General features: G+C 47.1%; 1 protein-coding gene across 1 annotated transcript in view; it reads left to right on the top strand.

Annotated features, from left to right (window-relative positions):
* LOC144093514 (glycine receptor subunit alpha-2-like) overlaps positions 1-20,591 on the top strand; it is a 30,344-nt gene extending 9,753 nt beyond the window's left edge. The window contains exons 3-9 of the mRNA XM_077626978.1: positions 1,548-1,615; positions 13,290-13,546; positions 13,998-14,080; positions 14,528-14,665; positions 15,827-16,096; positions 17,791-17,957; positions 18,903-20,591. Coding sequence (XP_077483104.1) covers positions 1,548-1,615; positions 13,290-13,546; positions 13,998-14,080; positions 14,528-14,665; positions 15,827-16,096; positions 17,791-17,957; positions 18,903-19,283 — 1,364 coding nt within the window. The 3' untranslated portion in view covers positions 19,284-20,591. The remainder of the gene's footprint in view (positions 1-1,547; positions 1,616-13,289; positions 13,547-13,997; positions 14,081-14,527; positions 14,666-15,826; positions 16,097-17,790; positions 17,958-18,902) is intronic.
* Positions 20,592-26,299: the final 5,708 nt, after the last annotated feature.

The following is a 26,299-nucleotide window of genomic DNA, read 5'->3' as shown; positions in this document are numbered from 1 at the left end:
CATAAGGGCACCCTACCTTAAGGGTGCTGATCCCTGCACCCTTTTTAGAGCCGAACAATTGGAAAAGGGTGCTTGTCTGGGGACAGCTGATTTACACCCTTAAGGGTGAGAAATTGTTTAGTGTGCAGTGAGTCGGCACATTTCCTCCGCTCTTTCCTCTTCCTTGTTCCACTTCTTCGTGACAGCTGTTCTAGAGCAACAAAAAGTCTGCTCGCTCTCAGTATAACGAAATTCCCCCAATAGCAAAAGGCAGAGTAAAAATAAAAAGTGGCGGCCACGACGAAGTACTGTGTCACTTGTGATATGTAGTGTAGCCATAGATGTATGTAGCAAGCTATGAACGTTCGACGAGTACGAACGTTCGTGCAGCGATTGTTATTACTACTTTTTCAATGGAACAAGGGCAACTTGGTCAAAGAGCGTTATGGTTAACGTGTTTGGCCAAGTATTGGTGGGGTCAGAGACCTTCCTCGTGGTGCTAGCCTCAGCCCCATTTGCGAGCAGACCCTGCACTCGTCGCCAGTGTTCCGGCTCCATATAAAGCTTGTCAAAAATAAGCAAACTGCCTCGCGCGTGACTGGGACACTATTTACACTTTGCCTCTATATTGTGCAGACCGTTTGTTGAGTGTGAAGTTGAAGGCATGCCGCTAAAGCCTAAATATCAGAAGCCGATTTACCGGGAGACTCAAGCTGCATACTTGCGACTGGTCTATTGCTTGTAATATTACAGTCTGCTTTGTATCTGCTTCTACAAACGAGCGCAGTGTCAGGATTGCTTTCGAAAGGGGTTGCAGGTTGTTTCCAAACATAAGAAAGAAAAAACGCGTATGGGCCCTGTGGCCCAGAGCTGGAACAATGCGCGCAGGATATCTCCAGCACGAGCGAGCATACCACGGCGGCAAATATTCATGGCTTCTTCATAAAACAATTGCCGCAACGTTCATGCTGTTCCTGTAGGTTCTTGCTACTGATTACGCTTAGAGATTCTGTAGTGTCCTCTGCTACTCGACCCGTAATGAATAAGGGAGCATCGGCTCTTTTTGTTCCTTCTAGCGATTGCTCTTCAATTTTCAGATGTTTACAAAGGCGTACAGTTAAAAACCGACTGCGCTTCCTGTGTCCTGAGATGTATAAACAAAACTGAAAAGCGCAGGTTAGCCAATGTCGTATACAGTACTCGAATTGTATACCCTACTAGCTTGTTCTTAATCCCCTTTCTCCTTGGCGCTTCAGTTTGCGCCGACGATATACCTATGCTTTCTTCCGCCTGCATCATAATCATTATCACCGGGCACTTCTCTCGCCTCGACTTTCTTTTACCCTTTCCCCATGAGCAGCGTGGAAAAGTACGGCATACAGGCTCTGAAGCTGCCCTCCCCCACTGCTTGTGTATTTACATACAAGCCCTCCACCTCTCCACGCATGCTGTGGGCATGACCGCGCTCATAAGTGCTGCACAACCTATACAGTACTTGACCGCAATGCGCGCTCTGTGCGTTCTCGTAGCCCTCACGACGCGTACTGTTGTTCAAACTGCTGCCGCAGGTCGTCCTGCCGTCGTCAACACGAGCATAGTTCTCTACAGCATGGCTTCTACCAACGACCTGCACACGGTGAGCGTCTTAGCGACTTGTCATCGCCGCTTTTTCTCCTTTGGCTTCGAAAGAGGTCGTGGCATACGGGCTCCGTGGTCCGAGACCTTTATTTCAACCTTAACAATCTAAGGGAACCGTGTACACAATTTTGTACATCGCGATTCGCAGGTATAGGAGCAGTCAGCTACAATCTGACGTGCTTTCTTCGTTCTAGGCGAATTTAGCGCTTTTCATTACGCAACTAAGCTGCTTTTTCATGTTTGCCAGCGAAAGTAGTAAACAGTATTAATCAAAACTGTGTGCCTGGTAGACGTCCTCCGCCACTTTCATACAGAAAGGTTTTGCTTCCGTAATATATATATATATATATATATATATATATATATATATATATATATATATATATATATATATATATATATATATATATATATATATATATATATATATACAAGGCAAATGAAATGAGGGGCTCGTTTGACAAATATATTAAAGAAGCCAACAATCACCGAAACCAAGGTGTGCAAGGGGAATGTTTGTAATTTTTTTAATTTGTAAAGCCAATCAATTGGTTTTAAAGAAAATTACTTATAAAGCAGCAGAAAAAACAACGATGCCGCCGGTGGGATCCGAACCCACGAGCTCCGAATATCGCTCCGAATATCGTGAACACTCTCAAGGTTCGCTTACACGCAAAACATAAATACCCACGAAAGCAGCAGATTGGACAGCCGTCGCCGTAGCTCAGTTGGTAGAGCATCGGACGCGATGTTCGATATATATATATATATATATATATATATATATATATATATATATATATATATATATATATATATATATATATATATATATATATATATATATATATATATATATATATATATATATATATATATATATATATATATATATAGAGAGAGAGAGAGAGAGAGAGAGAAAGATAAACGTATTTGGTTGCTAGAGGCAAAAATTCAAAGTTGAAAACGCTTCATTTAGCCATAGATTTATTTTGAGTCGACGTTTCGGACAGAGCCTGTCCTTTCTCAAGACTGAGGTTACAGGGGTCTTCTTCCTCTTCTTAAGGAGTTGGCACTGGCACACATGTACGACACATGAACAAAAGAAACAAACGGAGGCAAAGAATACTAGAAAAGATGCAGATAGAAAGGGAAAAAAGGGGAAACAAATAAAAAAGAAAAACGTGTTGTCCCCCGCCGCCCACCCCGCAGCCGCGGGGAGCCGACCCCGGAAGAGGAAAAAAAAAAGGAAAACACGGAGCGGGAGGGGATAATGGCTACCCATCAAGGCAACAGAGCGGCGGCGTGTAAGGTGCACAGGAGCAGGCGGTGGCGGGATCGCCCTACACACAAAAGTTAAAGACGCGTGCACTCGCGTGCCCCGACCATAAAGAGTAAACAAATAAACAAACAAAAAATAACCACAGCTGAACTGAGAGGGCATCTCGAACATGAGCTGCTTTGTGCTTATTTGCCGTTGTCACTATGTGGTAGGCTGCGTAGGCCAAGCAATTATCACCCACAGGAAAGAAAAGCAACGAGAAAGATAAGACGCGTGGACAAAACCGCTGAATAAATTTCACCTCGCTTGCCAGAATCGGTTTCCATGCTATAGCGCTAGAAAGTTTCACTTTTTCTCTCTGAGCAAATAGCGAATATTGTCACGGCCATGAAATTCGACGAAACTTTTACCGTCATCCTAAGGGCTCTTTGGATTTTAAATCTCTGTCCTGAGCGGGGTTTCTATGTTAACCAGACAGTTTCTTCAAGTGATTCGTATAACGATACGGACAGTCGTACTTGGACCAAGCCAGTAATTACAAGCAGACCTCGCCTAACTACTTCCATTTTGTCTTATAAGCTGATTATCTCAAATCATCCCACATGAAGCCGAGCGAAAGGATTGGTATCAAGAAACTCTATGAGTATGTTACTTTATTGCTCTGTGTACACTATTTTTTTCTTTTCGGTATATTGGAATTTATATACAGCGTGTTTCACCTAAGACTTTACACAATTTTTAAAATACGTTTTTTGAGTTAGAAGAGCGCTTTATTCGGCATAGCATTGTCAGCGGTGTAGTTAATCACAATACAGCTAAGACTTGCTAACTAATATTAAATAGATAACTTTTTAACTATCACTGTCAGGCTCTTAATTATTAAGAGGCATGTAGCCCATCGTAATTAAAATTCGTATCTGTTTTCAGAATTTCGAAAAAGCGGTTACCTTCGGTGTTGCGGCACAACAAATTTTGGTTATTACGACGACTTAACGTGGGAGGTTCTTGCGGGCTAGTTGGTTCATAGTCCAAGAAACGTTAAAACTGCGCAAAACACGAGGACATAGGCAACGCCCGTGGTGTTTTGTATGTTCCTTGTTGCCTATGTCCTCGTCTTTTGCGCAGTTTTAACATTTCTTGGACTTAACGTGCACTGGAGAGGTTGCTTTGCCTGTAAGCGTCCCGAAAGCGCATGTATTTTGGTGCTATGTAGCCAAAATTTGTTGCGGCCAGCGCTGAGGATAACCGCGTTTCCGAAATTCTAAAAACTGATATGCATATTAATCGCGGTGGGCTACATGCCTCACAATAATTAAGGAGCCTGACAGTAATAGTTAGAAAGTTGAGCATTCAATATTAGTTAACCAGCCTGCTCGTTAGCACGTCTTAGGTGCATTCTGATGCTATCTTAGAGTCTTAGGTGAGGCATGCTATGCCTAACAAAGCATTCTTCTAACCACCCCCCCCCCCCAAAAAAAAAAAAAACTTGTAAAAAATTGCGTATTCTTTGGAGAAACACCCTGTATATGTTAGTTGGGGCAACTTTCGGAGCTATCTTGCCGACGCTGACACCAGAAGGGTCCTTTGTTTTTTTGCCAAATAGAGGTAAAATGAGGTGCTGTAAACTTTGACCACGGCCGCTGCTATCTGAGAAAATCATTCGTATTTTTATGCCAGAAGAAATAATATCATTCCTACATATGCGAATAAGTCTTCTATGATATTAACGGCAGCGTTTGCTTCACAACTCAACATTGATCATGGCAGCACAGTAATAGTGTTCTATGCCGCCACACTGAAAACTGGCCGCAGCAGATGGAATTGCTGCTCCTGACACGCGACTACGCGCAAAATATGACCTGTTTGAGCACGCTTGTATGTTTTTGTTTCCACGTATGTAGTTTCACTTTCTCGTGACCACAGTTGTTTTGTTTGGTTACGACACATAGGTGATTGACTGCTGAGCCGTCATCTTTTAAATGCAAAGACATTTCTCGCGACACCAGTGCCCGCATTTCCACGACATGTTAGAGCCGCGTTTGTGTGGCACACAATGTTTCATAGTTATTGCTGTGCCAGCAGCACCATCCCGTTACAGACAGCGCCCAAATGAATCGGAAGCGTACAACGGTTTAGCGACGATGAAACGGCGTTGGTCTTCCTTGACTTCTTACTCGGTCCTTACTCGGGGGTATACGGTATCTATTTGGTATTGTTTCGGTTCATTTAGTAAGTACGCGTAGATAAAGTAGTAATGAAAAACGCATACACTGATACTTGTACCGAAACAAGATACATCAATAACTAGACATGAAATGAAACTGGCGTCATCAGGCGTAAGAGACGGAAAAACAACAAAAAGGTAAGCAAGCGTGCTCTTAAAGTGAATTTAAGGTGACTGGAAGTAGATCAGGATTCGATAAAGCGCACAGAAAGCGATAACACATTATTTTTCAGCCTGCCATTTAGTTATGGCGAGAACTGAAACTGAATACTGTTTTCAATCAACAACAAAAAACTGCAGCTCTTTTTTTACCGCTTCCGAGAGAGTATTCCGCACTTTGCTGTCAGTATATGCGAACATCTGCCGGATTTGTAAGTTATTATGAAACGGAACATTAAAAGACCAGGTCCTTCACTTCGTGTACTTTCGCTTTCGTTCTTCGTGCGCTGTTTATAAGCCAGAATGAATTGTGGAAAGAGAAATGGAGAAAATAACTTTTATTGAAGAAAAGAAAGTTTCGAAGATGTGTCCTGTAGGAGGGCCTAGTAGTCCAGCAGCCCTCTGGAGGCAGCCTCGAACCGTGTTATTATTGCGAGGAATTTTATGCACGGCACACCCATTTCTGCAGTCTCGTGCATTCATAAATGGCACAGTCTGCTGCTCTCTTCTGTTCTCGAAGGGATGGATACTTCGAGACATGACATATAAATATAGCTGTTGGTTAGACGTGACAGATGACGGATGACGTCAATGAACCTACGTAAAAGGAGAGCTGTGACTACCCCGTTCACATTTTAGTCTGCAAGCAGCGTTGCAGGTAATCGTCGTTGGCAAGTGAAGTCGCAAAGTCATTGGAGCTATACCAACACACATGGAGCGCTATGTATCTGCATGTGAAATAATCGCTTTCGCATCACTGACACCTGCAGCGCTGTCAGCAGAGACGGATTTTATTTTCCATCAATTTTCTCGTGGAATATCATGCATTATGGACTCTTTATCATGCCTATATGTTGATGGAGCCTCTATCAGAGCCCGGCGCTCACTCTGCACAAGAGATGCGACCCGCGAGAAAAACCTCACGACTCATGCGCTAGCTGATAAGCGGATGCCATCTGATATGAAGGTCGGGGCTAAAACACTGCCATCATTAGGGAAAACCACTGGGAACTGGAAGCAACCGGCTGCCAGAAAGCCATCGCCGGCGGGCTGCTGTATATTTGACTGCCTCTCCTCACGCGTGCGACTGCTGCAAAACTAGCGTGGCCCGCCACTTCGGTCGTCCCACTTATCTTAGAAACAAGACAGCGACCAGATCGTGGGGAAAAGAAAACGAGCAGTGACAGAACGCCTCCCTCGTGGCAGTGGGCGAGTTTACAACACGAGCAGGCATGCATGTGAAAGCGCTTAGCGCAGCCCCGCGTGCTGCCAATTCGCCGTCTGACATACGTCGTCCCATCAGCGAGTTTGCAACTAAAAGGGAAAGCAGAAGAATTTAGATTCTCGCTTCAGAACAGATATCCCGCTTTAACCGAGTACGACGGCCTTAGTGCTCAAGCAATTAATGAGGTTCTCACAAATAGCCTTACGGAGTGCGCAATATGTATAAGCAGGGGGTATAGGGTAGCTGGACAGAATTCTGGCAAGCTCCCACAGGAAACGAGACATCTGATTTAAGAAACGCGAGATAAAGGAAGCTTCTAACCCCACTGATAAAACAGAATTGACACACCTGTCGAGTTTAATCAATAAGCGTAGGCTAACCGACATAAGTAAGCGCGGCAGGTATTTCAGAACACACATTATAGGTGTCGTTCTATATACTCTACATCATAGTTACAAATCTTTTTTTCGCAGCAGGTGACCATGGCAGAACTTCCACTAACTCAGAAAATGAAGAGGCATGCAGTTATCTTGTCCTTGGCTGCAGGACACCCCGGTTCAGAGATCGCATCATTCTTGAAGGTTGCCGATCGTTCGGGTTCAAAGTTCGGAAAGAATTTCAGGCTGCGAGGGCTGATGTGGGCGTTGTTTTCCAAAGGAAACGACATTGTCGACCTCCTGACACTTGTAGGACGCCTGGCTTTATCAGTCACGTCCAAGGTATCATTGATGAAGACCCTGGCAAGTCGATAAAGGCTCTTGCCAAGAAGGTGGAGGTTGACAAGGCCTTTGTTAGACGTGTAGTTAATGAATACCTTCGATATTAGTAATATGTTATGCGAGAAGGACAGTTCTTGTCTGAGAAAACCAAAGAGAACCGCCTGACCAGAGCCAAGCGCCTTCTGAACAAACGAAGCACCCAGAGGAACCTGGAATGTTTGGGTTTTTCTCCGATGAAAAAACTTTATTCAGGACCAGAAGAAAAACTGCAAAAAAATTGGCGGAGGTTTAGCTCTGGTTAAACCTGGAGTGACGCGGTAGATACAGCTGGCCGAGTGGAACTTGCTCAGTTGAATTGCAAAGCCAGTCTTTCGCCGCTCCGTTTCGCTGGGCGTTCCTTCCTCACCTTCGTCCCGTTTGACACGGAGCATGCGCACAGCTTTGGCAGCTCGGTTTCGATCGCCGGCGCGCCGCACCACATGGCTCGTCACGTGACCAACCACGTGACAAACCACGTGATCAGCCACGGCGCCGCGCCGCCGGCAGCTGCTCCGCACCACGTGACAACGTGGCGGTGCCGCCACCGCCACGTGCCGCCACGCTGAAGGCTCGAAATGCTACCGTAATGCAGCTATCGCTACAAAAATGATCACTGGCTGTGTAAAAGCCCCAAGAATGTTCCAACTGTCATGCGCACAAAATTTCCAACATCAGTGATGGTCCTGGGCGTCGTGGGTAGCGGAGGAGACCTGATGTCTCCACATTTTTTCTTCAAGATGCCAGAGTAAATGCTGTTGCTTACACTGAGGTACTGGCCACGGTTGTGAAGCCCTGGACTACTGCTTTAGCACGCGAGATGCCGTATGTTTTTCTGCAAGACTCCGCACCTTCCCACACAGCCTGCACAACTCAAGAATGGATGGCAGAAAATCTACCCGACCTTGTTACTCCGAACATGTGGATTACTTACTGTCCGTTGCCTGCAAATCATTTACTAAGGTAACCGGTAATAGAGTCAAGGCAACCTTAGACTTCAATCAACCTAGTACCCGGCTGGCTTTCTTAAAGGCTACTCGAATATAGACCATGTTCACACTATTAGCCAGGTGACACAGAAACGCACAAAATATGGCTTACCCCTATACATAGCCTTCGTTAATTTCGAGAAAGCGTTTGACTCAGTCGACACCCCAACAGTCTTGCAGGCATTAACCGTGGTGTAGAAGAGGCATATGTAAAAATACTGAAAAATGTTTATAGCGACTCCACAGTCGCCATATTCCTCCGCAATGAAAGTAATACCCTTTCAATCTGGATGGGTGTAAGGGAGGGCGACGCAATCTCTAGTACTATAACACGGTATTTTGCCGGAGGTATTCAGAGATCAAGATTTGAAAAAGTTAGGGATAAAAGTTAATAGGGAAAATACCGGTAATCTGCGCTTCGCTGGTGACATCACCTTGCTAAGTGACTCACCGGACGAACAACAAACTATGTTCGAGCACCTAGACATGCAAAGAAGAACGGTGGTCCTGAAATATGCCAGTACAGAAGCTAGGGGGAACCATCTTTGCTTCATAACCACTCAAATGCGTAGCCAGCTATGAAAAAAATTTGGTGCGTCAAAGGAAGACGTAGTGTGGTACCGGTCAACTCGTAATGTTTTTACTACGTGCGTGGCGTCAACCATCTTAAAGCAGCCATACATCTTCAAAAGTTTTTCTTAGCCGCAGGCGATACCTCGAAGTAGGGTGGTGGTGTGCGCGGTCCCGAAGCTGCACATTGGCTATGAGAGTTTCCGGCAGTAGTGGAAGGCTTCGAATAAATTTCGACCACCTGAGGTCATTCAGCGCGCACTGACCTCGCAAAGCCCGCGGCGGGGTTACCTTAAATGAGAGAGGCGTGGTGGCAACTACATTCGCAAGGAAAATGCTAGGTGCTTGTTGCGACGCCGATTCCAGGAGCCCGGAAAACTTTACCTGGCTGACATCATGTTGCTTACAAGCAAACCGAGACCCTTGTCAATGCGCCTGTTCCTGACAGAAGTATAGGGACTGGTCTGCAATTTCTTCGATGGCGACGCCTTCCAAAAACACGAATGCAGGTGATTCCCGAAATTTTACTGCGAGAACACTACATTTCACGGGGTCAAACTCAGCCAGTAACCTTGTGGCTTGCATGACCTTGAGGATGACCTTGGCCAACTTACAGAAATAGAATAAATATTGCCGCAACTGGGTCTCGATACCGCAGCGGCGCAAACGGGCCAGCTTCTCTGGCCAATGCACAAGAGCACTATGCTATCGCCGCAGCCAATCAAGCCTCGTGTTATGTTGTTGTTAGCCTATCAAAAGATGGCTGGTTGGTTGGTTGGTTTATGGGGTTTAACGTCCCAAAGCGACTCAGGCTATGAAAGACGCCGTAGTGAAGGGCTCCGGAAATTTCGACCACCTGGGTTCTTTTACGTGCACTGACATAGCACAGCACACGCGCCTCTAGAATTTCGCCTCCATCGAAATTCGACCGCCGCGGCCGGATCGAGCCCGCGTCTTTCGGGCCAGCAGCCGAGCGCCATAGCCACTCAGCCACCGTGGCGGCTATATCAAAAGATGGCACATACCCACACGGGGGGATCAGCCAAGAATCGGGTGACTGTTCACCTGTATTCAGGTAATTAAAATGAAAAGCCCGCGGAGAGCAACACTGGAGGATTCTTCCTCATGAACAGAAAAGGATGAAAGTTTTGACTTCAAAATTAATAATCATAATAATAATAATAATATAATAATAATAGTAATAATAATAATAATAATAATAATAATAATAATAATAATAATAATAATAATAATAATAATAATAATAATAATAATAATAATAATAATAATGAGAGGAACTGCATGGAACAGAATTATTAAGCCAAAACTCGTGTTAAACTGCAACATACCCGCGCGCTGTGCAGTGCACATCGTCGTCTTCATCAACTTCCATATACAGCGCGAACAGATCAGATCAGCTTAACCTCGATCAACGCTTAACCAGAGTCGAATGTCGTCGCCAGACGTGCCGACGACCCAGCAAAGCAAAACCATGAGCCAAGCAGGCTAAACAAATGCTTTCGCACGTCTTCTCGGTTTGACTAGGCTAAAACCCTACTTTAACTTTTTTTTACTCCCATTTGTATGCCGATTAATTTGGCACGATGCCCTCCAAGACGGCTGTGTGGACATGATACCACCAGAAACTGGCGCCACCTGTACCTTCTTTTTTCGACGGTTCAGCGCGGTGTCGGCGATTGCGCTCATTAGGTTGCTACTGACAGCCGCCCGATAGCGGCCGCAGCGCGGCCCCACGTGAAAGTAATTCCCGGGCGCGGACGCTGCTTCCAGGGACAAGGTCGCTCGCTCTCGTGCATCTGATACGGCGATGCGCGCTGGCTCCGTGCATCCACGGCACTAGCCTGCGCAAACAGCTGCACAAAAAGCAACCGTGACGCATCAGTGTAGTCCTTCTGTTGCTCGCTCCGCCAGTTCCGCGCGCTATGACTATGCTCACAGTAAAACCGATAACTATTAACTTATCCGTCTTATCCGCGAAGTGAGCATAAGGAATGCTGAGTAATGGAAGTTTTGTTATTAGCCGAACACGAGCAAAATTTATTAGTTGTTATATTTCTGGGTCTGCAGCTTGAACAGGGCATTACTTTTCTTACGTTAGCAATGCACATAACGAATGAGGCAAGAACGTGCGAAGATATACAACGCGAAGCCTTCCATTGACTGGAAGCAACTTGCATACAGTGCAGTTCACTACTCAAGGAATATAGTTAAGGCAGTTCATTCAGAATAAATTTTATGGGCGAAAACGTTAATAAAAGGACGGTTTACCGGCGTGTAGCTTCTTGCATATTTTGCTTGAATGCGTAGAGGTGCGAGATGGCTGCCGATTTTTTATTTTGGAGATAAGCTAGCTGCTTCTCGAAAACTATCATCAAAGCTGTTTAGCTCACGAAAGGCACGACGAAAGCCATGCCTTTCAATATGAGTCGATGGGACACCCCTGCATAACGTGCCGCGGTGGCGTCGTGGCTTTAGCGTTCGGCAGCTGATTCCAAGGACGCGGGGCTGAATCCCTACGCGGCGGACGCATTTCGATGAAGATGCGAATACGGCTGTGTGCTGTGCGATTGGCAGTGTACGTTAACCCATGTATGCCTAAACCTGAAGAAATAAAAAAAAAATAGAGCATTTTTACATGAAATGTTTATTTCATTTAACAATTCGCTATCCTTTTATTGACACAAATATTATTCTCAACACCGACTTTTGAAACTGTCTTACAATATAGGACACTAAGCAGACGCACTACCTATCGCGTGTGATAGCGCTTGAAACATCTGGCACCGACTCGAATATCACACAATCCTCATCGCGCGTGGTTTTATTTCCATGACAATGCGCAAATATTTTCTTTTCATGTGAAACGCCATGTAGTCAATGCGGTCGATTCCAGAGAGACTGGCGGTTCTTGTTTAAACGCACATAAGGCAACACTCGCACAGTAAAAGTTTAGACCTTCTTGAGCCTACGCTAGAGGGCGCAAGTTTTCGGGTTGCTGCGCAAAAAAGCGGTGTCGTATACGTGTAGTACGCAAGATATACATGGGTATAATTTATACCCAGGGGTGTATAAATTATTCGGAGCTCTCCACTATGTCGTCTCACATTGCCAAGTGCAGATCTGTGACGATACCCCTCCCCCCCCCCCCCCCCCCCCCCCCCATATCATAGCACATACTATGCAAGACCTGTCCGTAAACAGCGCTACGCACGTCGACATGTTCGACGTTGTGCAACAGCTCGCCGTTTGGCGCCAAGCGTGAGACGAGACGTAGCGTGAGTGTTCCATGCGTGCTTGCTAAAGTCCAAGTAGCACGTGTTCAGGCCCGTTGCGTAAGGGATAAAACGCCTGCGATATCTCGATGAACTCGGCTTACCTTATTGTTTATCCGCACGCGGTGGATGCGCTGACCAAGACGCTCTCCCGGGGGCCACGCGCCGAGCAATTACGTCTAAACGGCGCATGCAGGGACGGCTGGGCACCACTGGCTAATAAAAGTGAACAGGCAAACAGACCTGCCCTTCACGTCTTTTGCCTAGAGCGGGCTCCAGTCGGGCGCCAGCGTTATTAGGCACGACGGTCAGCGATGCGATGTTGCGTCTTCCCAGTTCACTTTGACGCGTGCAAGCCTTATCTGTGGCACAGTTGGTCGCCGAGGCGCCGCGCTACCTCATGTTTTGAAGATGCGATAACACAACCGTATTTGTGCTGCTGAAAAGCGCCTGGGGGGGGGGGGCTCGAGCACACGCTTCTACTTTCGTATCTGCGTGTCCACCGCCTAACACTTCTCAGATAAGTCGGCTATTTAGTAAGATGTTGGAAAGCGGTGGCCTGTCCGCTAGCAGTGGTTCGTTTTGTTTACTCTCCGGGCGTGCCCTTGTTTGTCTGCTTGTATCAATTGTGGGCTATTTAAAGTTATAGTTGCTCACTCAGCGATCTCGTATAATCTGGCGCCGAATTTTATAGCCTCTAGTTTCTCTTTCCTTTGGTTCTGTGTGATTGGTCGCAGCCTTCCGATGACGTAGCCCGTGGGGGACGACTCCTACTACAAAGAGCCCAGCCCGAAAGGAAAATGAAACGTCACAAAATGCGGCACTTGGGGCACTCATTTAAGAAGTATCACGCGCCGCATGCAAGAGCTTGAAGTCCTCCGGACTCACTAGGGAATGTGAAGGCTAAATGCAGTGCATTTAGCCTTCACTGACGATCGACAACCATTGTGACCTCTTGGAAAGCCTATGACATAGCCTTTATCGAGATTCTGCGCAATGACGGCTCCACAAGTAGTCGTCATCTTCACATTGACTATCACCAATCCGGAGCCCTCCACTACGGCGTCCTTCACAGCCCATGTACGTTGCCCGGGACGCGAAAGCCCACACGCACGCACTCTACAGGACGCGCCTGTTAATTTCACTCTCTTCCTCTGTCTCCCGCCGTGGCGCAGGAGTACACGGCCCACCTGCGGCTGCGACAGACGTGGTTCGACCAGCGGCTGGAGTATGACGCCGATGCGCTGCAACCGGAGGCGCGCATCCAAGGAGACCGCTGGCATGCCGAGAGGCTCTGGCTGCCCAATGTCGAGGTCAGCAACGTCGTCAACTCCGGGGCAGGACAGCTGGACTACTACAGCGGTTCCTTGCCGGGCTCCTCTTCGGTGCTAGTCATCGTGCTGCCAGACGGCAAGGTGCACCTCAGCCGCCGGTACGCTATACCGTTCTTCACTGGAGAGAAAGAATTTGAAAATGCGATGCCGCATTAAGCGTCGAGGATATCGCGCGCCAGAGTCGTCTAAGTCAACTAACCCGCCAGTTGGTCCGAGGCTAGCTAGAACCACAGCGTTGGGGGATAGGGGTATTATCTATTTCCCCCTGGTTTTTCATATCCTGAACTGTCATTCTGACAGAGAAGGAAGACAGCCTCTCCTTAGGTAGTAGCCGTAACTCTGCCAGTAAAATCTCTCTCTCGTTGTAGACACCTGTATATTTAGAAAAGTGAAAACTGCAGGAGGCATGCAAACGGCACGAAGTACGCGCAGCATATGACAGCGATCTCATTTTGTACGTACACTGCGGGTGCTGCCTTTTCTAAGCTTTCTCCTTCGTGAATTGGGAAGTACGAATAACGCCGATTTCTCTCTTTCTTTCCTGACCAGGCTAAACACGAAGCTAACCTGTGAAATGGAATTCCACAAGTACCCGCTCGACAAGCAGCGATGCAGCCTGAAGATTCAGAGTAGTAAGTATATACTGCGGCATTCTTGAGCGTGTACGCATGCACGGCCCTGCCGCACTGTTTTCTCCATTTATATATATATTTTTTCTGTGCACCAAAATTAGCTGAAACGTTCAACAGGTTAGAATACATCTAGAGGGAATCCTTAAGTAAAAACCAGGCCTGTATTCTTTTTTTTTAGTACAGATTCTTGCTGTGGCTGGCAGCCTACTGACATTCTATAGCTTCCAAAGGTCTGACTGAAATCGAGCATCCAAAACTGAGCTACGTCAGTTTCGCGGACTTTCTGCGTAAGGTCAAGCGGTGCTTCAGACACGAATGCGCATTGTGGTTTTCACACAACGAATATTGTCGCAACCGAAGCTGGATTTGTCACCGTTCTTTGTGCTTGTCGATGGTTATCAAGGTTTGCGCGGGTGAATCCATTATATCACACTACTCGTCCCACAGGTACGCTGTCAACCAACAACATGGTGCTAAACTGGGATCCCGAAGAGTCGCTTCAGTTCAGCGACAATTTCGCAGTAACCGGCTTCCAGATGCTCGACTACAACTGCACCAGCCACGTCACCGATTACGGAAAAATAGGTAATCGTGTCTCCAATGCGCAGGGCTGTTGAAAAAACTGGGGATAAAAACACGTAAATTTTGGAGGAAATTCGGCTGATTATCTTACCAGTTGACAATGTGGTCTAATTACGGGCGTCGTCATTTCGCCCGCGCATTGCTCCACCCGATGCACATCCCGATAACAGGAAGGCAAAACGTCTGATTTGCTTTGCGTATTCGTACGAACGGTAAGTTCTTTGCGCACAAGACGTATAAAAACTATAGCATTGCCTTCATGATATGCGTCTGAGGAGTTCGCTGGCCATGCGAACATGTACAGGGTGTTTCACCTAAGATTTTACACAATTTTTAGGCTTTTTGAGTTAAAGAGCGCTTTCTTCGGCATAGCATTTTCAGCGGTGTAGTACATCAGAATACAGCAAAGACTTGCTAACAGCAGGCTTGTTAACTAGTCTTGAATAGGTAATTTTTTAACTATTACTCTTAGGCTCCTTAATTACTGAGAGGCGTGTGCCAACCGTAAGTAATATCCATACCATTTTTAGAATTTTGTAAATGCGGTTACCCTCGGCACTGTGGCCCAACAAACTTTGGCTACATCGAGCCAAAATCCACGCGCTTTCGAAGAGCTTGCAGGCAAAGCAACCTCTCCAGTGCATGTAACTAGTCGAAATAGACAAAACTGCCAGACAGGATCTTCCGGAAGAGGTTGATGCGAATAAAAACTGCGCGAAGTCGACGGGACAAGGGGTGCGTCTTTGTGTCTCTCCTTGTCCCGTCGACTTCGCGCAGTATTTATTCTTATCAACTACGAACCGACTAGCCCAACTTGATGTCTTACTGGTAGAGGTGGTTGTGCTGAATAGGGAGAGGCGCTGCATGGCACAATGTTGAAAAAAAACAGTACTAGAAATAAATTACTTAAGAACAGAAAATATGTACATGCATTTCTAAACCGTAGCGTTGTCTTTGAGAATGCGTTCTTCTCTGCGTGAGGCGGCATTCTTGTGTGGCTATGTTGACGGGACAGCAAGAGTTGTGCTATAGTCTTCGCAGGGTAGTCCGCGCTGTCTTCGCTATTCGCGTTCTTCTCCGAGTCGCGTGTGAGATGAGCTGCAACATGTCTAGCCTATACGGTGGATGCTGACTCGATTGCCCTCTTCTTCACACCTTCTTCAGTGGCGGCCGGCAATTTCTCGGTGATCATGTGCGAGTTCACGCTGAAGCGAGACTTCGGCCCCTTCCTGCTGGAGATCTACATCCCGGGCGCCACGTTCGTCATCACCTCGTGGTTCTCGCTGTGGATCGACATCCCGGCGGCGCCTGCGCGAGTCACGATGGCCATGACCGCCTTCCTCACCCTGGTCACCGGGGGAAAGTCCATCCGCGAGAAGCTGCCCAAGGTGCCCTACGTGCACGCCCTCGACGTCTGGTACCTCGCCTGCACCAGTGAGTGCGTCCCACGTGACACACACAGGGGTTCCTCCCGTCGGTGCTGCTTACTTTCTCAACGAACTCGATATGCTCTTGTTGTTTTTGTTAGCCTTACAAAAGATGGCACATACCCACACTGGGGGATCGACCAAGAATAGGGAGGCAGAGGTTGCTATACACCTGTACACAATAAAGACAAAAGAAAAGCACGCGGGAGAGCAACATCGGTGGATTATACCTCAAGTAGGGCATGGACTAAAATGCAAAAACTTTGAGCTCCTTGAAAGAGACGAATACGAGGCAATCGTGGCCGTTCATCCTACTGTCTCAAAATCACGAACAACAAACAAAATGCGGGCACATTTTATTACTTTCATTTTCTTCTTCAAAATGGGCACCTACTATCTAATTCAATAATGAAGCCCCAGCTGCATCGTGGAGCGACAAGCAATTATGTTTTAATTACAAAGAGTTTTGAAGAGTAATGGTTTATGATTAGTTTTTTACGTCACGTAATGTCCATAGAAAAACATTTTGCGTGGGTGGGGATGTACAGTAACTTCCTTATTCCTGATCCGCGCCGTGAGGAAATAAATGAAGCTGGTGAAGAGGAATAAGAGAAAAGTGCAAGTACTACGCCTCACCATGGGCGCGTGCCTGGGCAGGTCCAATCCATTTGCCTTCGGTACAGCGGAGTTTCAAATCCGTCTAAACCTCTGCGGACAGGTCAGGAGGTGGTTTCGGCGTACCGTGACAGAAAGAACTGCTGCTGGGGTCGCCTCTAGTCCCAGTGGCTCTACAACGTAATCACGGACATGTACCCGGCATTTGGTTGCTGTTGCAGCAACATCATCCAAAAGTCCTTTAAAGCATCCTTTAGTGCCAGCGCCTCGCCTTAATTCAGTAACTCGAATTTTGCAACCCGGACCCATATGCCGTTCAGCAAAGGATTTTTGTCGCCGCTTCGTCAGTTCCCAGGCATGTCTGATTGGTCTCTTTGAAGTTGCTGTCACCTAACCTACACCTCTTTCTTCTTTCTCTTTCTTCCGCAATCCTTATACTCCTGCTTTCAGAGAGAGACACATTTCAAAAGCTATGTGCATGAATGCATGAACAGCTGCTCTTTCTAAAGTAGTGGAGCGTTGCTCAAGCATGAAAACACACCGAAAATGTCAACAGTTTCCATGTTGGGGCTGTCGCACTTAATGCGTGCTTTGAGAATGTGACGTTTCTACTCACACAGTTACATCACGCTGTGGTGAAGAGAAATTCCGTGTCACTCTCCTCCCGTCCACGTTTCTTTGCGCCGTATTCCTTCGTTCCGTACATCACACTAGCCGCAGAGACTGAATGACCTTTCAGCCTACTGCATGACTTCCAGTTTTAACTCTGCTGGACAAAAGTAACCCCGCATTCGTATCGCCTTGTTTCATGCTTTTAAAGCATTACGCTGTAAACAACGCATAGTTCTGAAGTCTACTTGTGCGTTAATCCTGTTATAAAACGCAAAAAAAAAAGAATAATTACGCACCCGGACAGTATCTGGAAGTAATTAGCTTGTAGTGCCGTCATATAGACCACAAGTCTGAGCGTAGCTGGCAACATAATACTTAATGCGATGCTATTACACACGTCACAAGATGAATGCATCGATCATTCTTGCTGGCGCTAATTAAGCTCGTTCTTTCTGTTCTCCCGATCGTGAGCAGCGTTCGTGTTCTTCATCCTGCTGGAGTACGCAATGGTGAACTACATATACCACAAGGACAACCGGCGCCGCCAGGGGGGCATCCGGCGCATCGACAGCCAGGCCTCGCTAGCTTCCGCTGGTTCCTATAACGGCAGCACCTACATCAACGTCATCAACGCCCTTGAGGTAAGGCGCGCCGACTGGAGAAAGAGATTTAGAATTAGGTCATTACTGCAAAGTATGCACATTGCGTCTTTTGAACATATCTCAGACAAAAATAGGGTAAGTGTGGGTCCTTAACAAAAAAAACAACGAAATTTCTCGCTTCAGGGCTTATTATATATATTTTGCGCAGCCTACTTTTTCAGAACATGAGTTGACAGCGTATATAACTCGGCATTCATTTAGGCACACGTGGGAAATTATGCGTCCACGGATAGAAAAAATATGGCTGGCGGTTCAGCATTGCTAAGCAGGAAGTATGCGAAAGCACGGCGGGCTACCCAAATTTCAGGAGGTCATCCAAATATTGGGGGTGGGTCAAACCATTTCCGGGGGTATCCGAGGCCGGTTCCGAACGTGGGTCAACTCAGTTTCTAATTTTTCGGGGGTGGGCCAAGCCCATTTTCGGAGGTGGGCCAATTCCATTTTGAGACTATAGTTCAAGCCTGTCTTTCACCCGAGCACGCCTAGATTCATCGGCAGTCAAATTCGGCCAAGGTCATTTCAAGGGCGAATTTCGGGTGTCCTAACCACATTCGGGACATGCCTCATGTGCCATACGATATGTTGTCATCCTTACCCTGCAGGGCCACCCCAAAATTGAGCCTTGCTTGGTCTATTGCCATGCACACCCATTCCATTAGTGATTCTGGCTGAGGCTTCATTTTCTTCGCGTGAGACATCGTCGAAATCGCTGGGGGTAAGCTAGAAGTGCTGTCTGACTAAAAGAACACGTGCAAAAGGATAAGACGCATCTGCCGTCATTTATGGACTAGAGCCGAGCCGAAGGTATCTGCGCTTTGCAATAGTGTAGCCGAAACAATGCACAAGAGGCACTGTGTGCACGGTATGAGATTCAAGAGTACACCAGGTAACAGCGATGTTTCTTTGCTTTCACCGTCCTCGCAGCAGGGGCAGCTACCCCAGCAGCAGCAACCTCAGCACACGGGCCTATTCCCGGGCCAGAATGCCAAGGGACAGTGCTCGCTGCAGGTCAACAAGTACAAGAGGAACAACAACAACGCCGGCGGCATCAGGGCGGGAGGGCCCACAGTTCTTCGGCTGTCCGACCTCGAGCCCCCCTCGCTTCCGGAGCTTCCGGATTCCCCGCCGCGATCTCCAATGTCGGTGCGATCATTCGGGGGTGACGAACCGTTCGTCTGTACGCTCATCACACCGCTGACGCCTCGTGACATTGCCAACGGCATCGACAGGCACTGCCGCTACATATTCCCGCTAGCGTTCATCCTGTTCAACGCCATCTACTGGGCGGTCCTCACGTCGACTTGAGCGCAGGTGCGACGGTGACTTGGACTACACTCGAGGTTTTCCTAACTGCCAGTGATCATGCGAGCACAAGATCGTCGTGAAGATCGTGTTGTGTTGCGTGCTCTGGGACGCATTCACCACGGCAAAACTGACGAAGGCTTTGAAACGCCCTCTTTCGGCCGTGGATTGTTTGCACAAAGTGCGCTGTTCGATTTTTGTTTCCATGACAAAGACAACGTCGTGTACAAAGGTGTTCAAAATGAAGAGACCGCGGCTCTTTCATAAAGGCGCCGCACATGTGTTTTGCTACCAGCACAGTTCCTACTTTTTGTCTCGTGGTGCCTGTTGTTGCTCACGTGCTTAAATCAGGCGTTATGTCAAAAAAGTAAAAACGACCGTTGACTGCAGTTTTATGGATACTGTGCAGCCGACACATTGGTGAGCGACGCTTTCGATAGCGTGCATGCACGACACAATGATTAAGGTTGGGAAACAAGCCTACCTTGATGCTTGATGAGCTCCATTTGGCAAAGCGAGTACGGATATTTGTTCGCTGTAAAACAGCTGACCATGGAATTTCGTGCGCATTAGGGATCGTTGATCGTGTATTGCGAAATTATATAACACCAGTGAGACATGAACAGCTGTTCACGAGTGAGTGTTTCAGGCTCTCTTTGCCATTTATGCTGCGTAGAACAAGAGTTCCGATGAAATTGATGTTCTAATTAAGTCTCTGAATTTATACAAACTCTGTTAAAAGGATGAATAGCTTAAATAACTGTTAGTTGTTGCAGGGAACAAATAAACATCTTTCATACAAGAAACATGCCGTTAAACTCTGCGGCAGTGTAAATATCTCTCGAGCGCCGGCAAGAATATTTACCGAAAATATTTTTCGCCAACATTATTTTGTGAACGCATTTTACCAATTCTGATGGTGGGACAGCGATCGGCACCTTTGTTATGACATGCTGCCATGCACTTCGTCTATTCTGCCATGTATTAAGTGCGTGTGTTCACGTGTGTCCGTGCATGAGCTGGAATTTAATGCCCCAGAAAGCTGGGAAACGTGGGGACTGCGCGAAAGGTGTTAACAAGTGAAGCAGTTCAGCGACTGTTGTTGCAACATAGCTGCTATTTAAATCAGAAGGAGCATTGGTGTGCTCTCTAGACAAAATGTATGTGATATTACGTCGAAGAAATCCTTACGTTCAGCAGGATACCAGCAATGTCCAAGAATCCACGGGCAGTCAAAATACGAAAAAAGTTGTTTTCTTTTTTATTTTTTCAAAGGTCCTGCCACCACAGAATGTTCTTCCTCAGACCCATATTTTTGTTTGCGCGATTAATTCGTGAAAGTGTGAATAATTGTGTAAGTGAAGTGCGCTGTTATTATGTGCGCGAAGTAAATATTTCAGCACACGGCCAAATACTTCTGTGAGTCACTGAAGTGGCTAAAGCGCCGTTTCTCAACCCAAAAAAGAGCGATGTTAAATGCAACTACCATCCCTTTTATCAGAATTCTGTATTAATTGCAGCCCGCTCTATAGCCCCGTCATGGGAACAGGCTAATAAAGGCAAAAAATGGCGGGCGGAAGGCCCTTGTAAACACAGCTGTAGAGAACCTAGACACGGTTCATGTGTACAAGAAGATTTCGCCTGGAGTTGCGTGCAAGTCCCCCAGAGATTAAGCGGAAAACGCGAGAAGTGGACATCGCGGAGCGCTCTACAGCAGATGCACGTCTTGCAGCGAGAGCGCAAGTCACGCCGTCAAAATTTTACCGATGCTCGTTTTATAGCAAGACACAGAACAAGAGCGGAGTCGGTGGATCTCGAAAACTTACGTCGATATCATAAACCATAAAAATTGTTCTCTGACACTCATTTCTTCACGACACGCAAAGTGAGACAGAGCAGCTTCAGAAAACGTCTCGCCACTGCTTTGCTGTGCTCCACTATACCGGCCTAATTACCCTGACGGCCCCTGAGTTCTTTTTCGAAAGAGCACGAGACAAGAAGACGCGAGCTACGTCCTGCATGCCCCTGTATTGCTGGGAACTGAGGTGACGATTGCGAGTCTTGGCTCTATGTGAAACGAACATGCGAAGGTGTGATATAAGCTGAGAAATAGAGAGACGACGTCGTCGCCCGCTAGAGCCCGCCCTGGGCGCAAAACGACGCAGCTCGCAATCCCGGCAGCGGCAGTTCTCTACAGGCATGAGCACACCCCGACGATACGTCACCAGGTGTGGGACTGGCCAGGCCTCGTGGATAGCCGTCGGGAGCACCGTCCGACCTGGATACGTTCCTACGAAAATTGCATTCGGTCACTATTAATTCCCAACAGCCACAACAGCCAAAGTGCAGGCGGAACACGCTTGCCGGCGATACAAAAAAACGTTTAATACGCTAGTCCATTGCTCACACGAAACGGCGCCAACCAACTGCACCAACTTAACACGACCAAGCTATAGCATACATCGTTCCCTAGGCGCGGTTCGCATTTCCCCGTAGTACAACTCCGTGTCGTCACCTAAGCAACGCTCAGGGGCTCAGGTGATGTGTCGATCAAAGTGCCGTCAATCGACAAGTGTCATGCATAGGAGTGCGGAGAAATCACTCTCAAACAAAGCGTGAACCGCGGCACGCGCGAGAGAACCTGCCTGAAAGCTATCGCACCCGTCGGGGGCGAAACAGAAAGCGTTGGCAGAAGAACAATAAAGCTTAGGGTCTAGCAGACCAGCTCTTTTGGTGAGACGAATGTCAGTAATAAATCTTTGCACGAAGTGCCAAAAGAACGCCTTTTCCTTGAATTGTTTAAATTCACAGCCAATGATGCAACAGTACACAGGCCGAAGGACTTCTCTTTTTCACAGCGCTCCTGGAGAACATAGTGATGCCAGCGTAGCCGAGTTTATTTCATCTTGCCAGGTTTACACGAAGTGCAAAAAGCGCTCCTGGCGCACAGCTGCTGGCAGCAGAGCTCCCTGGCAGGGGCCACCGATGAGGTGGACATCAAACGTATAACCGGAGTCCGCCAAATGTACCATCAGCGTCAAATGAAGCGCGAAAAAGAGGACGAACGTGAACAGGTTCGACAGAAGAGATACAGGCTGGGTTCACGAAAACTTCCAACGGTCTTCGAGCCGTCGACGTGAAAACTAAATGCACTAGTATACATTCTCCTTCAGCTGAAATGTTCTCTTTCCGCTGCTTCCGGTTTCATTGTGCTGTCCGCGCTTCATTTGACGCTTACTGCACATTCTGCGCCTTATCTGCAATGCCTGAATCCGTGGCAAGAGCGCGCCGCGATGCAATTTTCACACCGATTGCTTGCTTCGTTGAATTTGTGAGCCGCCTGTGCAGTTCTGTTGCGAAAACAAGACAAAGACAAAGCCTGGAAATATCACCTAGTGTGCCCTATTTACGTCCGGCTCTTTAACCGGCTCATCGCCCACTTGTCCTCAATTACGTCGGCCAGTTCTGCGTGCACCGTCACTTTGACATATGTTGAGTGGTCTACTGTGTGGGGTTGAAACAGGGGAATCAATACGTTTTGACCGCTTAACCGACGCGAGTTCACGCGAACTTTTACAGAGAAAGACGCAGACAACACACGCGCTCACTTCAAACTAAACGAATTATTAGTTGGAAGTGCGCGCTTGTGCTGTCTGTGTCTTTCTATGTCTTCGTCCGTGTACACTCGTTTGTGGTCTGCAATGCAACACAAACCCGCCCACAAGTCTGTGCTTTTAACCGTGGCTCACCGTAAAATACCGCCGACCTCACCCCTTGCGCTACTGAGCGCACGCCAACCACGGCGGGCCTAGCTGTCAGGAAGGGTAGAAGCTCCGAGGCCAGACGAGATGAGCTCGCGGGAAAAATGTTCCCACGAGGCCTCGCCTCGCTGGCGGAGAGCGGAGCGCCGCGCCGAAACGTCTGCACGCGACGAATTCCCAAGCCGGAGAGGGAGATGCCTCCCCCCGCGCGCGCAGCAATCACGCTGTCCGTGGCGCTCGTGTTGCTGTGACGCAGACGCCCTCTCCTGTTAGTTAAGGTAACTAAGAAGGACGCATCGCAGGGAAGCAAACCCAAGGGTACGTAGCAGGGCGACTCCCTACAAATGTCAGCCGCTCAAGTGAACTGAAATGCTGGTCTCATGGCTTGCTATTCGAGAGCAGCAATCAATTAAAGTAACGTAACAATAGCTGTTGGTAATACCGAGAAATCTAGGACAAATGCAGCTGGCAATGACGGCGAGCCCATAAAACGAAACCACGATCACAGCACGTGCATAAGACATTGAATCAGTAATTACAAGGTTGACTGATGATTAACGAGAAAAAAGAAGTCGTCCCGAGTGAAATGAGTCGGACAAGCGACCACGGTCGCCGTCAATTTTTCCAGCGCTCACATTTTTTATCCATAACGCTGTCCGGGGCGCGTCGTCTTATTCACTCGGGCATCGGTTTCACCAGGAATTGAAGTTAGAGGGAGTCTAAATTTCCAGTGGGTAGTGGAAGACAGAGGAGCAGCCGCAATCATTTTTCTTTTTTTGTGTGTACTATTGATTGTTGCGTAAAACTAGCAACCTGTATGACTACAACACTCATGGCAAATATAAGAAAAATTTCCCCTCGTGTGTAAAAAAAAAAATTCGTTATGAATGAAGGGTGCACCTTCAGAAAATCAAAGGGGTTTCACCCTCCCCGGGACATGTGTAGGGAAATCACCGCGCTCAGGAAACGACAAAACTCTGGGCGGGCTTTCCGGGCATCTGCCCGGAACACCGGTAGAAGAATAACCGAGGCTTTGAGTTCGCAACAGAGACTGATAGCCAACGTTCAACGTAATAACTCTCCCATTCGCATTACTACTTCTATACCACCACTTAGTAATTAAAAAAATGATAAATCAATAGATCGATGTAATACTTGGCCAAATTATTCGACGAGAAAGACATAACAGCTATTCCGCCAGTATCTGTGGACAGCTGGGGAGCAGCACTGCCGCTTACAATCTCTGTCAATCTGTCCTGTCTCAGTACACTATTCCTCACGGGAGTTCCTTCAGTGACAGTGCAGTAAACAGGAAAATAATTTTAACAAAAAAGATCAAACAGCGTAACTGCGAAGTTTACTACACAGGCGTTATTTAGAAACGTAGAGCTGTATACAAAGGCGTTAAATGTTACCATCCGCAGGCCTCGCATTAATAGTCGGTAGCTACCTCATAATGTAGTGACCAGTGCTGATGAATTTACTTTTCAAGCAGGACTTTCTACATACCTCGGTTGCCGTAAATAGGCGTATTGTTTGTTTTTATCAATTTAACGCAGTGGTTTTTGTTTGTTTACCTAATTTGATCTGTGTGTATTCAGCCTGTGAAAATCTTTTCTTCAATTTATAAGTTTTAATTGTGTTTAGAATTTGCGATCTATTAGTGACAAGAAATTTTTGTGTAGTCATATTGCACTTGATATATTTTGCTGATTGTGTATTACTCCTCCTCCTCCTTTTTTGTTCTTATGGAATGCCGTACTTGACCTTTAGAGTAAACAAATAAATTTTGCGCAGACGTTAGCACGTTGCCATAAAAGGATGCCAGCGATTTTTTTTGTTCACCTGAAAAAAATATTGTCATTGCGGCTCCCACAGCTGGCGATACACAAAAGCCAAGCCGCCGTACTGCGCGCAAGTGGTAAAACCTCTACTGCGCGCTGTAAGCCTATAAAGCGTCGTATTGGTTGAAAACGTACATTCAACTAACCATCTTCGTCAAGTGCTGTACTAGTGCTGTATTTCACAAAGCTTCTAAACTATCACACAGGAAGCTGAAGATATACGTAGGATTGGATTGCAAATCATTTATTTCGTCAGAAGGAAAACCGCAGGTGGTCCGTGCTAGGTGGCTATCAGTCCACGGCTGACAGCGACCTGAGTAGCCCATTCAATGGCCCGGGTTTGAACGCCCTGGTCTGAGCTGACAAACACGGCCTCCCATTGCTCGAGACTAGGAACTTGTATTAGAGATTCCGATGGCGGCTCTTCTTTACAGTTCTTCAATATGTGATCGTAAGCGGCTATTTCGACACATAGTGTACATTCCGGGTCGTAATCACCGGGATAGAATTTTGATAGTAAGTAAGGAGTCATTTTCTAACAAGGAGTTAAGGAGTCATTTTCTAACAAGGAGTAAAGGAGTCAAGTTCTAACAATAAGGAGTCAAGTTCTAAGGAGTCAAGTTCTAACAAGATGTGTACTTTGTAAAACTGCAACTCCTGCCTTGGCCTGTGCCGGCAGTATGAATAAATAAATAAAAAATAAATTAAGGATCGCGTCTGGAGTCGTCTCCAAGTGGTCTCCTGCTCCTCATCTGAGGTTTTGTCCTGAGGAGAGAAGATCCCCCTTTCTAGTTTAAAACGGTTAGTAATGTCGTGGTATGATGCTAGGCCGTCCTTCGAGAAACTCTCAGAAACTACCGCGTCCCCTGCTCGGCTGACAAATATTAGAGCTTTGATGTGTGCCACTTTGTTACCAGGATTCCCCGAGTGAACCGAGAGCCATATCAACTGAATAATTTTGCCTAAGCTTTTTGTTTGACCCAATATGTTCATTGCTGCAAAAGAGACACAGGAGATAGAAAGAGTATGAATGTGACGATTACAATATCCTAGTTGCAAAAGGCTCATCCTTAACGCTTTCCTCACCCCACCTTGCATACTTTCTTACGCAGAAGCGTACTATTTTAGCTCTACCTGCGGCTGATAAATTGGGTAATAGTTCTTTTCCGCCTAACAACAACACTGCCGCGCCAGCTCTCAGCCGTGTTGCGCTAAGCCGGTACACGAGCCTGCGTACAGCTGGCAGGGTACGGGTTCGTCGGTACGACGGAGCGAACGAACGCAAGCGCCGGCGGCGGGAACGGCAGGAAGGAAGGCCCTCGGGTGAGAACTGCGCAAGCGTCGGCGTCGTCAGCTGGCGAGAACCGGGGGCAAAGCGCTGTGGCTGCGGCGTATAGGCGCACGTTTCCGCACG

Source organism: Amblyomma americanum, chromosome 6 (genome assembly GCF_052857255.1).
Source record: "Amblyomma americanum isolate KBUSLIRL-KWMA chromosome 6, ASM5285725v1, whole genome shotgun sequence".
In the NCBI taxonomy this organism is placed as follows: domain Eukaryota; kingdom Metazoa; phylum Arthropoda; class Arachnida; order Ixodida; family Ixodidae; genus Amblyomma; species Amblyomma americanum.
This window is presented reverse-complemented; position numbering and strand designations above follow the sequence as displayed.